Source organism: Spermophilus citellus, assembly GCF_964194105.1.
Source record: "Spermophilus citellus genome assembly, chromosome: 5".
Taxonomy (NCBI): Eukaryota; Metazoa; Chordata; class Mammalia; order Rodentia; family Sciuridae; genus Spermophilus; species Spermophilus citellus.
Genome location: NC_138186.1, coordinates 61,772,965 through 61,786,311, shown reverse-complemented (window position 1 = coordinate 61,786,311; position 13,347 = coordinate 61,772,965). Strand labels below are relative to the sequence as shown.

Below are 13,347 nucleotides of genomic sequence, written 5' to 3'. Positions count from 1 at the left end.
CCTTTGAAAGGCTTACTTTGATCATATGCCAAATGGGAAAATGAATGGATTAAATTTTAAATTGCCTGTCTTCAGAAGGACGTGACGTGGAACATATTTAGGATTTAGCCCTTTAATTTAACATTAAACTTCCTAAAAATGTCCTCATCAATTATTGAAAAGCTGTTATTAAAACGGGCTTCATCTCAGTCTTCAGAAGCTAAAATGCCCCTGTTGTCAGAAGTTTGCTTTCTACATCTTTCAGCTGCAATGCTGCATGGCATTCTGGAAAAAAAAGCTATTTCCCAAACCAGTCTGGGCTGGTGAGCAGTGTGTCATGTCCGCATCAGCAAGCCCCTGACCCACAGTTTAGAATTCACAGGAGCTGTCTTCAATGAGGCATCTCGTTATGAAAATGAACATAAGCACCACGTAAGTGCTGACTGTCGAAAAATCTTAGATTTCTTTTACATTTCCTATAATAATGATGGTTCTTGTGCTTCAAAGCCATTCCTAGAGAAATATGGCTTTGGACCAACTAATATTTTTTATCCTCTTCCTCAACCACCTGGAATGCCCTCCTTCAGAGGAGAAATCAGATTAATGTGACTATAAATCCTATGATGACACTGCCTGCCTAGAGTGACAGGCTTCTCTGAAGTCATCTACCACCAAGCATTTCCATGTGTCTAAATTCTACCTTTGCCCATCATTTCTTCTGACAACTTTAACAACCCCTCAAAACAAACACACACACACACACACACACCATTTAAATCTGAAAAGAAAGTATTTGAAAGACCTAAAGAAGCAGAGATTAAGCTTGGGTGGAGGAAGAAAATGTGGTAGCAGAGTGGTCACCAAAGACTTCAGGGGTGAACTGTATAGAATTTGCTTTTGGCTTCCACATGATAGTATAGAAGATCTTAAGACATGTGTTCAGAACATGTTTGTTAGAATTGATGGATAGCTTTGACAAGAGTACAGTCATCAAAAGGTAGCATGTAGGAGTGGGGCTGGGGCTCAGTGGAAGTGCACTTGCCTGGCATGTGTAAGGCGCACTGGGTTTGATTCTCAGCATCACTTATATAAATAAATAAAAGTCTGTCAACAACTAATAAGAAGTAAAGAGGTAGCATGGAGAGGAGCATTGTTCTCTCAATACTGCATGGTTTATTTCATCACCGAGAGGGCCCTTTCTATAGTTGGCACTTAGTGAATGCATGAGCAAAACACAAAAATGACATCATTCTTGCCCTTGAAGTCCAGCTAATGGAGTAATTATTCTTACTAACTGGACAACTGTGTTATGGGAACACAGCCAAAGGATATCAGACCCTCAGAGGGATTCAGGAAGGATTTCTCATACTTGAGGTCTAAGCTGAGACAATGTGAAGCTAGCTGGTGAAAAAGAGCAAATGCCTGGCTCTGGGAATAAGTGGTGGAAGTTCAGCTAGAAACTTAGGAGATCAGGTAGGTCATAGGCAGCATATGAAGTCCATATGGGGGAGGAATGGTCATTTTTTGATGGATTTTTAACACTAAACTGAGCCTCATTCTGAAAGCTATGGGGAACCCCTGAAGAATTCTGCAAGGGAGTGATATGATCAGAATATTCTCTCTTTGAAGGACCTCTCTCGGAACAAAGATTCAAGGGTGATTCTAGGCTAGCTAGACAGAAGATAGGGAGACCTAGTACAAGAATAGAGTAAGCTGCAGTGGCCCCAGAAATTGGTGGCAGAATGAAGAACAGGGACCTGATCTCAGAGATAATGATAGGTCCAGAGAACACAGGATTTGTTAACTGGTGGGATGCCAGAGTGAGGGAGCAGGTAGAGATGAGAACATTGAACTGCCTGGCTTGATGGATAGGGGCCATTCATCGAGATAGATGAGTGACAGATTTATAGACCCTAGCAAAGAAAATTGGCTTTAGGCTCATTAAGTTTAAGGTACCTGGGGTGTATCTCACAGTCAATGTTCAGGAAACAATGGAACATGGAGTACGGAATTCTGTGGATGAATTTGTCTAAAAGATCCTTGAAGTGTGTTGAGGGGAGGGGGCAAGTAGGAGGGACAGAGCTAATCTGTGCATAAGCTTCTTTGCAAGCAGGCAGCTTTTCCTTTACTGGCTCTTTCTCTGAGCTCCAATCCCTGCTTATCGTGCAGGGTTCACAAAGAGAAGGAGTAAAGGCAATTGCCCAGTTGATTTCCTCCTTAAAATTATTTGATTTACCATATTGTTTTGTAAAGGGCACTTTTAAAGCTTCACCAAAGCCAGAGCAGTGACTGTACACCTGCAATCCTAGCTATTCGGTGGACTGAAGAGGGAGGATTACTTGGATCCAGGTGTTCAAGGCCAGCATGGATAACATACTGAGGCGCCATCTCAAAAATAAAATAAATGTTCTTTAAAGCTCCACAGAAGTTGATGGTTAATTTGGGTTCTATATTTTAAATAGATAATAACCTCAATAAAATCAAGTTAGTATAATTACAGTTAATTTTATGAGATTATCCTAGCATTCGTATAATTGCTCTTTGCAATCTTTAAGTATTATATACAGGTGCAAGTATAGATACAAACAGACACCGATGTAATATCCTTGAATATAGGGAGATTTGTACAACCGGAGCTAATGGATCAAATATAGATATAGAAGCAAAATATTGTTAACCTTCCAATCTGAGGTTAGTAACAGTTCACACAAAACATGATGCTCGGCACCTTTTCAAGTGATTTCACTAAACTCACTCACTTTATAAGACACTTCTATAAAGAGATACTGTTGTCCCTATTTTAGAGGTTAAAGAAACCGGGGTGTCAGAGAGTCATTGCACAGCTGGGTCCAGAATTTGGTAGTGTAGTTCCAGAGTCTGTGCTAGTAACAATTTTATCTCCATATAGTAAGTAAATCAACATTTTAATGAACATAAAATGTGATTCCCATTTTCTTAGAAGAGCAGGTAAGCTGTGAAGGAGACTCTGCATTTCGTCAATTACACATGCACAATTAGAGCCTACATCTAATCAAGCTGATGACAGCCACGGATATTCTTGCAGATTAATGATCAGAGAAGAGGAACTGACTGCCCGGAGAGGGATGAAGCCATCATTGGCCCGCAGAACTGCCCTGAGCCAAGGCAGCCACTGATATTGTAAATTGAAATATGGCAGCTATAAAAAGAATGTCAGATCCTTCCTCTGCATAAAAAAATATTTATTACCATGCAGAGAAGTCCAATTTTGTGGCATACAGCACAGATCAGTGTTCATAACTATTCTCTCAGAAATTTGACCTGGTCCACCCTTCTTCCCATTCTCCTGTGGGAAAGATCCTCCTCCTCCCCTCCCCTTTTTTAAGAGACCCCTTGGGCTAATATCCTGGGATAGGCAGGAAGCTTTCACTTTCAAGCAGCCATAAATTGTATCTTAGTTGACAAAAACAGGCTCCATTCCCCTGGGCAGTCAGGAGGGGGCAGGGCAACCTTCCAGAACAAGCCTTAGGTCCAGGTGCTGGGAGAGTCTCACTCACCCAAAGGGTGAGTCAGCCACCACATGGAGTTGACATGATAAGGGTCCTAGGCACATAAACAGTGCCACCTGTATGTTCCTCACCTGGTTCACTCACCTGACACTTAATACCCCTTATTGGACAGTTGCAAGACAGGTGCCAAGCAATTCTCTACTTGTTCTTGCTTCTCCACCATCCATCACGTTTGTCTTGTGTGTTTCCTGGCCCACAGCTCCTGGAACCCTTGTAATATCGGGAAGTGATAACCACTTTTTGTATGCTAATGAGATAGGTAGAGGCCCTGGGTAGCCTTAGGATGAGCTTGTTACCAAGGTAACTTTGGCTTAAAAGGTGGAAACTTTCAGCCCCCATGCTGGGTCTCAGAGAGGGGAAAGGAGCCAATGGCATAAGTAATTCTGCCTTTATAATGAGGCCTCCCACAAAATCCCAAAAGGACCATGTTCAGGGAATTTCACATAAAGGTGCTGAGAAGAGTGCGTATCCAGAGGCAGCCTATTACCAAGTTGTATCTTTGTGTGCGGTGCTGGGGATTGAATCCAGAGCCTTGTGTATGTGAGGCAAGTACTCTACCAACTGAGCTATATCCCCAGCCCCCAAATTGTATCCTTTATAATAAATGGAACTCGGGGAGATGCTTTACTTGTATTCATCAGCCATTCTAGCAAATACTCAAACCCAAGGGGAAGGTTGTAGGTCATAGCTGGTGGGTCAAAAGCAGAGATGATACTTGGTATCTGAATTAGGGACAGCCTTATAGAACTGAGCCCTTAACCTGTAGAGTCCGACATTATGTCCAGGTAGGTAGTATCATAGTGAAAATGTAGGACACCCATTTGGTGCTCACACAACTGGGGAATTGCTTAGTGCTGGGGGGAACTCCCTTTCTGGCGGCAGTCAGTGAAGTGTGAGTACACAAAGAAAACAGTGGCTTTTCCTATACATGGTGGTGATACAAACACGGCACTTTTTTTTGGCTGTCCTGAAAACCTGGTCTCCAGGCCACTTTGTATATAAAGTACACGTTTCCAGGAAAAGAAGCTTGGAGGCCTCTCATTTGCATTGACCTTTACCAAGCCCTTATAAAACCCTAACAATGTGGACACGTGGTTATACATTTTTGTAAAAATTGCAAAAGTTATTTTTTGTGATTTTTTTTGTTCTCATTTTTAAAAACAATAACTTTTATGCCTTACTTTGGGTTAAGAGGGATCCCATTCAAAGATCATTTGAGCCCCTCTGTTTTGTTACTGTTGTTGTTTGAGGAGTTTGCTTGCTTGGGTTTTTTTTTTTTTTTTTTTTTTTTTCCTGGTTCTAAATGCATCGGGTGATGCTCAGGGGAACCGGGGAAATGGAAATGTCCTTAAATAAAGGGAACTAAAAATGTACCTATGCAGGGTAACATCACCCAGCTATAGTGAATTTTGGGCCACCACTGCGACTGAAAGGAGACAACACACACCATGGGAAGTGCTCTGCTGGGAGAAATGTGTGGTGAGGCCAAGAGGTTTTAGGACCAAGTGGCTCCTTTTCGAGTTTGGGTTTTAAATCATTGTCTCTCTGAAAGACTCCAGAGAGAAAGCATAGAAACGTCTATATCTTGACCAGGAAGTCAGGCCATTTCCTTTATAAAGGAAGGAGGATTGTGAGCATCCTCTTCATAATGATGTTTTATTTAGGTAACATCAAGACCAGTGGTGGAGCAAAGCATGATTTCATATAAACCTGGCTGCCCTAAGAAATCCTGATAGGTCCAACTCCAGAAGTGACAGCTGCCACATGCAGCTGGTCAGTCCCTTCACAGAAAGAGCCTGCATTATGAAAGGTTTGAAATCGTGGTCATTCTGAGAGGGGGACCTTCTGAGAGGCCCATCAAAGCCAGCATGATCCATAAAAATGTATTATGCACAGGATTGGTCCATTGAGAGGCGATAAACATAAATTGTTTCATTTTTCAGCTTCTAGGAGGTGCTAAATGGCAGATGAGAGCCTTATGATTTTGAGCAAAGCTGAATTCCTTAGTAAGATATTTACATCCACAGGGATCTGTAAGTGTAAAAATTGAAAAATATATTGAATCATAGTACAGGGTTTGGAATGCAGATAAAGGTGCCATTGGACTTCTCTAGCAGCACTGCTCTTTAGGATTGTCAAGGAGGCTGGTTTCCGTGTTCCTGTTGTGGGGACTTCTCCTCTGCATTTTAATCAACAACATTTAGGTAGTATAACTCATTGTGGTTTTGCTAACTGGCTAAGTTTGTTACTTTGGATAGGTGATTGCATTCCCTGGCTTTCAGTGGCTTCCCATGTTTCTCACGGATAATAACAATCAACACTCCCTCTTGGACTTCCCGGAAGCATTTAGTACCACTGTCTTCACCCTCTTCAGCCATGTTCTGTGGTCATTTTGTTGTATCTTAAGGTTATCACTAGACCTCCTGTCTTTGCCTCAACCCAACTGAATCCTTTTTCAGAGATCCTATAGTACAGCAGTTTTCGAAGCTTATAGATTCATCTGGGTTCCCAAGACCACCTCCCATGAAGTCACATTATTTTCATCATAATACTAAGACAACCATGTTGACATTTACACCAGTGGTAGCAGAGCAGTGGTGATTAAAACTGCTGGTACTTGAGCATGATTCAGTGCAGAGGCACCAAATATTCTTCACGATCATATACCCACAAGACAAAATAAACAAAGAAAACCCACAAGGAAAAAATCAAGAAAGGTCAGTTTTTAAAATGTCCTAGATGAAGCAGAAGAATTATTAATTTCACTAACTCCGATTTAATATTCTAAATGACAAAATGGGAAGTACTTAGCTGCTTAGGCACTTAATTCGCTCATGGAACAACATATTTACTTGAAAGAAGAAATGGAAAAACTAGAGTTATGCAGAAAGGGATCTGGTAGACATTTTCCCAAAAATGAAATGAGGTGAATCTGTTGATTCAAGGAAAATCACTGACAGTGTTTGTTACCAGTGATAAATAATGAGTTGAGATTTGGAAAGCTTGTATCCACTCATGTGAATCTGTCAGCTTTCTAATATCTAAACATGTTTTAATAAAATAGGTGGTAATATTAATATCAGTTTTATATTGTATAATGAAACTGATTATTTTGGGAAAACTGCATGTATACTATTACAAAGTCATGCAGTGGTTAAAAAAAATCCAGAGTGAAAAATCGAATAAATATATCCTAATATAATCAAATGAAAACTGTCATTTGATTATGGCTTCATATTCAACATTGAGATCCACTTTAAGAAACCACCACTTGTCAAGTTTTAATGAAGTATCAAGGAAGAAAATTCAATTACTTGAAAAGTTATTAACATATTCATTTTTTCAACACACATCAAGTTAGAAATTAAAGAGATTTGCAAAAGTGTAAAACAATGCCAATCTTCACACATTTCTTTTTTTTTTTTTTTTTTTGGAAAACTGACTTCTCTTAAAACAGGCTGACATAATGGGTTTATTGTTGCTTTTAAACAAATTTATAAGAAATATTTCAAGATATCTGTTTTAACTTCTAGTTCAATAAGCACTGACAGATTAAAAACCCATATTACAAGAGCTCTTTAGGATCTTCAATAATTTTTAAGAGCTTGGGAGGGCCGATATAGAACATTTATCCAACTTGAGGCTACAAAAAAAACTGATGATCAAGGAAATGAGGAATTTATTGGGTTTCTGGGGTTCCCATCTGAAGAAAACTGTCAGAGGACAACAACATTCGACTATATGCATGGGGGAAACAGTATCAAAATAATAGATCTGCCATAATAGCAGGTGGAGGACCCCAGCCGCCAGCTCTTTCTACCAGTGTTTTGCCTCAGGACACGTCTGGCAAGCCGATTATGCTGGATCAACCTCTAAGCAATTTCATCTGGTATCCTGTTGCCTCCACAAATGAAATGTTTGCAATGTCACCAGCAGAAACAGAAATAGAGATGGCTAGAAAGTCCCCAGTTCTTGGCCAGCTGTCACCCACTGCAACTATAAGTTCCCAAAAGACTTGGACAAAGAGGACCTGCCAAGTAAATGCCAGCTGTTGATTATTATCAATAGAGACGTGAAGCCTCATATGGTATGGTGAGAACCCTGGCCCCCAAGTTCTGGGTTGTACCCAGATTGGGTACAAGAGCTCCATCTGCTTTTTTTTTTTTTTTTTTTAAATCTCAAGCCAAAACCAAAGAATAAATGAGGTTTATGTCAATGGCCAATTCCATCTTGATGGTGGCAGCTGCCCCGACTCCCTCTGGGGGATCAGTGGAGAAAATAATGTGATCAGCTCCTGATGTCTGCCGTGACCTCACAGCACAGTGAGCCCACTGCCACTTGCCTGAAGCCTAACCCTGGGCTACTTGACTTTTTTCTTCCTAATCAAGTTCCAGAGATCAACTCTAAAAAAATAAAAATAAAAAAAAATAAGACCCATCTCAGTTTATTAAAAATATTATGAGCTGAAAAGGAAAGGAAAAGAACAATCCCCCTCCCAAATGCCAGCCTTAACAACACACCCTAGGCCTCAGAGGGGATGGGCAGGCAGAACCCCCAATCTGGGAACAGTGAAACCAACCAGCCACAAAGAAGACCCAAGGATCTTGTCCTAAAACATATTGGAAGTGACATAGAAATATGAGTTTTAATCTCTTAATCCTTCCCCTTCCTAAAATTCCCCACATTAATCAAACCATTTGACCATCTCAAAGCACTTTCATTGCAGAAAAACAAAGTATTTTGATCACTGGAATTCCTGGTCAGGAAAACTTAGGACTATGGTAAAGAATTCCTTAATGAGCCCCCTTTGAGTGGGAGCTGAAGCCCAGGTGTGGGAGTGTGAGGATCCCAGGGCTAAACTACTGTCCTGGCTAAGATGAGGAAAGGTGCGTGTATTACTCTTAATAGGAAAATGAATAGAACAGAACCTGAAAGTGGGTGGGGGGTAGGAGGAAGAAGAACCTCTCAAATCCTTTTAAGCGTTAACAAACAAAAAGTTTAAAGAATATTCTTTGGGTTTCTTGGACTGGATGGATCCGGTGGTATAAAAGAGAAAGTGTGTAGGCAGACACTCTTCGGTCATATCCAAGGTGTCTTCCTACAGCCTCAGGACAGAGATCTCACAACCTGGTGCCGATTCTTAGACATGGTCACACTTTAGCCTTGGGTCAGTTTATGGCTATCCATCTCTTGCTCTCGTTGACATGACCATCTCTTCCTTTCAGTCCAGCATATAATTCTTAATAGAGTTGAAAGCACCTCTGTAGTTGTGATACTGAAAGCTCAGTCCTTGTCCCCCATGACAATCCAGTAACCAGTAATGAGGACAAGGCTTTGAGATAAAGGAAGAAGTTTTATTGCTTTGCTAACAAAGGAGAAACACAAGGGAGTCCTGTTCCTCAAGCTGTGATTCTAACTGTCAGGGGGAACAGAGGACATTTAAAGAGGCATTTCACCTTTTTCACCCGTCAGGTGTCATAATTCATTTGTAGCCTTGAGAGCTTAGATACACAGGGGCCAACTCCAAAGTCTGGACTCCTTCATTCCTGTGGTCTGTGAGCCCAAGGACAGATAACTCCGCCTAGGATTGGAAGGTTAATCTATCTTCCCCCATGATTTGGGAGGAGGAAAGGGAGAAGAAAAAGGAAAAAAAAATATGTCAGTTTTAAAATAAGTTGCAGTGGCAGAGCAACAAGGGTCACACTAAAGCAGGAAGTGGAACCTGTCACAGTCAGGGTCACAGAATTTGGCTCTGCCACTGACTGGCCATGTGCCCTTGGGTGCCTCCTTATCTCTTCAGACTTCCAATTTGTAAAATGCTGAGGTGAGGAAGAAAAGGTCAGTTCATCATCTCTTGGGCCAATTTCAATTAAAAGTCTATGAATCTTTAGCATTAATGGTTCATGCATCTCCTTCCTGATTGTATTCACTCTTATGGCAAAACACCTTTACTGTAGAAACCAAATAATCAGGTGGGGTTTTTTTTTATTAGAGAAAAAGTTATTTCCATAGTGTTAATTTCTCCAGTTAAAACAGTTATTTAATATGCACTGATAGTCTTATTTATAATAAGGATTTTGTTTTAAGACTCAAAGGGACCAGACAGAGGGCATTAATACACACACACACACACACACACACACACACACAGTTTTTCCTTTTCTGCCTTTCCCCAGTCTCTGGGTGTTCTCTTATGTGTGTCTGTGTCTCCTCTCAATTGTTGGGTCATTAAAGGTCAGAACAATATGATCCTCATCTCTACAAGACTGTGCCTTGTACCAAGCGAGCATGTAATAGATATTTTTTCAGTTGAATTGAAATTGTGCATTGAATTAAAATTTTGATATTATTGCTTTGTATCAAGATAGACTTGGCCATGCTGCAGGAAAAAAATTATTGCCAGTTCTCAGTGGTTTAATGCAAAAGAGGAATTTTTTTTCTAGCCAAGGCAGAGTTGGCTACAGGTTGGAGTGGGCATAGGAAGAAAGCTATTTCTGCTCCACACAGACATTCAGGAACCCAAGATGAGGAGAATCCTATTTCTGACAACTGTTCCTTGGAAAAATCTTATTTTCCTCATCTGGAATGCATGACCTCTTCAGAGAAAGACACTGAAAAATTATTCAAGGACTTTTTCCTGCCTTTTGCCACATTTTACTAGGACTAATCACAGCACTACCTGGCTAGAAAGTTTGGGGGAGGGGTGGGAATTCCACATCTTTAATCAAGAAAAGTGCTCCAAAGATAAGAATGAATAACGTTCACTACATACTCGGTACCTCTAGTATCTTAGAGAATGGACTCCTTAGAGAATCTATGACAGCTATGATACCACTCCCCAGAAGAAAGCACACAACATTTAGCCCAATATTCAACATGTGTCATGTGCTTTGAACCCTATTCATTAGTCCTCCACAGACCCCTGGATCCAGGTTATGAATCCTTGAACTGAATCCACGGACATGAATAGCATCTGGCAATAGACTCAAAACATACATTGTGGGTGTTCTGACTTCAGTAATACTGGCCTGTTTCCTTAGTTACTTGTTCTTGTCAGATCTGGCATCTCACAAGACACATGAACCACTGGATCTTCCTCTGTGTTTGTTTTTATCAGGAAAAATTTGAGGGACTGTTCCGGACTTATGATGACTGCGTGACATTCCAGCTCTTCAAGAGTTTCAGACGTGTCCGAATAAACTTCAGCAATCCTAAATCTGCAGCCCGTGCCAGGATAGAGCTTCATGAAACCCAGTTCAGAGGGAAAAAATTAAAACTCTACTTTGCACAGGTAAGGTTATTCTTAATCAAAATTAATCCTTTTTGCCTTAGCAAATTTTTTTGCCTTTTAAAAATGTAAGTGGAACTCTTTCTACTTTAAGATTGGTTTATAGTCTATAATTAGTTCACTGAGAAATAGATTCAGATCATGATTCCCAGACAGGCACAGCTGAGTGGATGAGAAGCAGGTACCAGAAGCTACCAGCTGGGACTCTAACCTGGGCAGCTCATATAACCTCTCAGGGGCTCAGTTCCCTCATTTGTAAACTGAGAATTATGATATATATACCCCCACTGTTGCCATGAAGATTAAATAAGTTTGTGTTTTCAATAGCTCGGTCAATGCACAGTAAATACCAGTTAGTAGTTATAATAAGAATGATTTAATCATGACTCCTAACCTTTATGTCAGGGTTATAATTAAAACTTAGAAAAGTTACATAGTCCACTAAAACTAATGATTCCTATTCATGGAAAAAGTTTACAAATATATGGAAATTGATTTTGTATTTTAATTCATGCAAATATAAATTCTAGCTATTTCAAAATAGGATGAGTAGATCTTGGCAATGCTCATGAAGTCCACAGCAACAGAAAATTACAGTTTTCCATCAATGTTCCCACTGCCTCTTTAGATAACCTTGATCCACCTCTTTAGTGACCTGCAAACATTTTTTTTCATTTGGACTCTGCAGAGAATGGCATAGTAAAAAGCACATAGACCTTGGTTACAGACCCATGTTCAAATCCCATATTTGCTACTAACTTGTGTTGCTTGAACAAACCTGTTTCATCATCTACTAAAATCTTACTTGGGCTAAGTATGGTGGCACACACCTGTAATACCAGCAGCTCGGGAGGCAGAGGATCACGAGTTCAATGGAAAGGCACTAAGCAACTCAGTGAGACCCTGTCTCTAAATAAAATACAAAATAGGGCTAAGGATGTGGCTCAGTGGTTGAGTGCCCTTGAGTTCAATCCCTGGTACCCAAAAAACTTGGTTCCTTAAAATGATAAACAGTTACCATTTCACTCCTACATATTGAAAAGAGGAACTCAATACACGTCCAAATACATGTACCTGCATGCTCACTGTGACTCCATTCACAAAAGACAAATGGTGAACACAACCCAAATGTCCTTCAACAAATGAATGGATAGACATTGTAGCGTACTCATACAATATCATATTATTCAGCCATATAAAGAAACAAAAACATACCACATTTTCTTTATCCATTCATCTGTTAAAGGACACCTAGGTTGGTTCCACAGTTTATCTATTGTGAGCTCATCTGCTCTAAATGCTGATGTGACTGTGTCACTGTAGTACGATTATTTTAAGTCCTTTGGGTAAAGACCAAGAAGTGGGATAGCTGAGTCAAAGGGTGGTTCCATTCCTCCAAGTTTTCAAAGAAAATGTGGTATATAGACACAATGGAATATCACTCAGCCTTAAATAAAAATGAAATTATGGCATTTGCCTGTAAATTGATGGAGCTAGAGAATATCATGATATCATGCTAAGCAAAATAAGCCACTCCCCCAAATCCTAAGGCCAAATGTTTTCTCTCATATGTGGATGCTAATTCACAATAAGGGGGGATGGTAGGGAAGAATAGAGGTACTTTGGATTAGACAGGGAGGTAGAGGAGGGATATGAAGGATAGTAGAATGAATCTGATATTATTACCTTATTACATATGACTATACAACCTGTGTGATTCTACATCATGTACAACCAGAAGAATGAGAAATCATAATTTATGTATGATGTGTCAAAATACATTCCACTGTCATTTTTAACTAATTAGAACAAATAAAAAAACCAATAGTTCATTCTACAATGTGACGAACCCTGTAAACTTTAGACTAAGTGAAAGAAGCTAAACACAAAAGGTCAAATATTCTATGATTCTACCTATAGGAAATATTTTTCCAGAACAGGTAAATCCACAGAGGCAGAAAGAAAGCAGCCACCAGGGCCTGATGAGAGGCTGGAATGACAATCACTATTTAATGGGTTCAGAATTATGGGCGACAGAAAGGGTTTAAAACTGGACAGAAGTGGTAGTCGCAAAGACATTGACCATGTACTAAATGCCACTGAACTGTTAACTTTAAAATGGTTAATTTTACATCAATAAGAAAAAGGGCAGGAATGGAGGGAGATAATAGAGAATGGCTAGGAGCCGGTAATGCACGCCTGTCATCCCAGCGCCTTGGCTGGAGGCTAAGGCAGGAGAATCACAAGTTCAAAGCCAGCCTCAGAACTTACCAAGACCCTAAGCAACTCAGTGAGACCCTGTCTCTAAATAACACATAAAATAGAGCTGAGGGTGTGGCTCAGTTTAATCCCCACCATAAAAAAAAAAAAAAAAAAAAAAAAAAAAAAAGCTAATTGGCTTAGCAGCTTTCTTGTAAGGGTGCACCAGCAGCATCATCTGAGAACTTCAAAACTTAGGAGAAATGCAAATGCTCTGGCCCCCTCCCAGCCCTCCTGCATTAATGCCTTGGGTGAGGCCCAGCAGCCTGTTTT

The 13,347-nt window shown here is 40.2% G+C and overlaps 1 protein-coding gene across 3 annotated transcripts in view; it reads left to right on the top strand.

Annotated features, from left to right (window-relative positions):
- Window positions 1–13,347, top strand: part of RCAN2 (regulator of calcineurin 2) — a 245,762-nt gene that overhangs the window by 212,849 nt on the left and 19,566 nt on the right. For all 3 annotated transcript variants that reach the window (XM_081296302.1, XM_081296303.1, XM_081296304.1), the window contains one exon: window positions 10,645–10,818. In XM_081296302.1, the coding sequence (XP_081152428.1) occupies window positions 10,645–10,818 (174 nt within the window). The remainder of the gene's footprint in view (window positions 1–10,644; window positions 10,819–13,347) is intronic.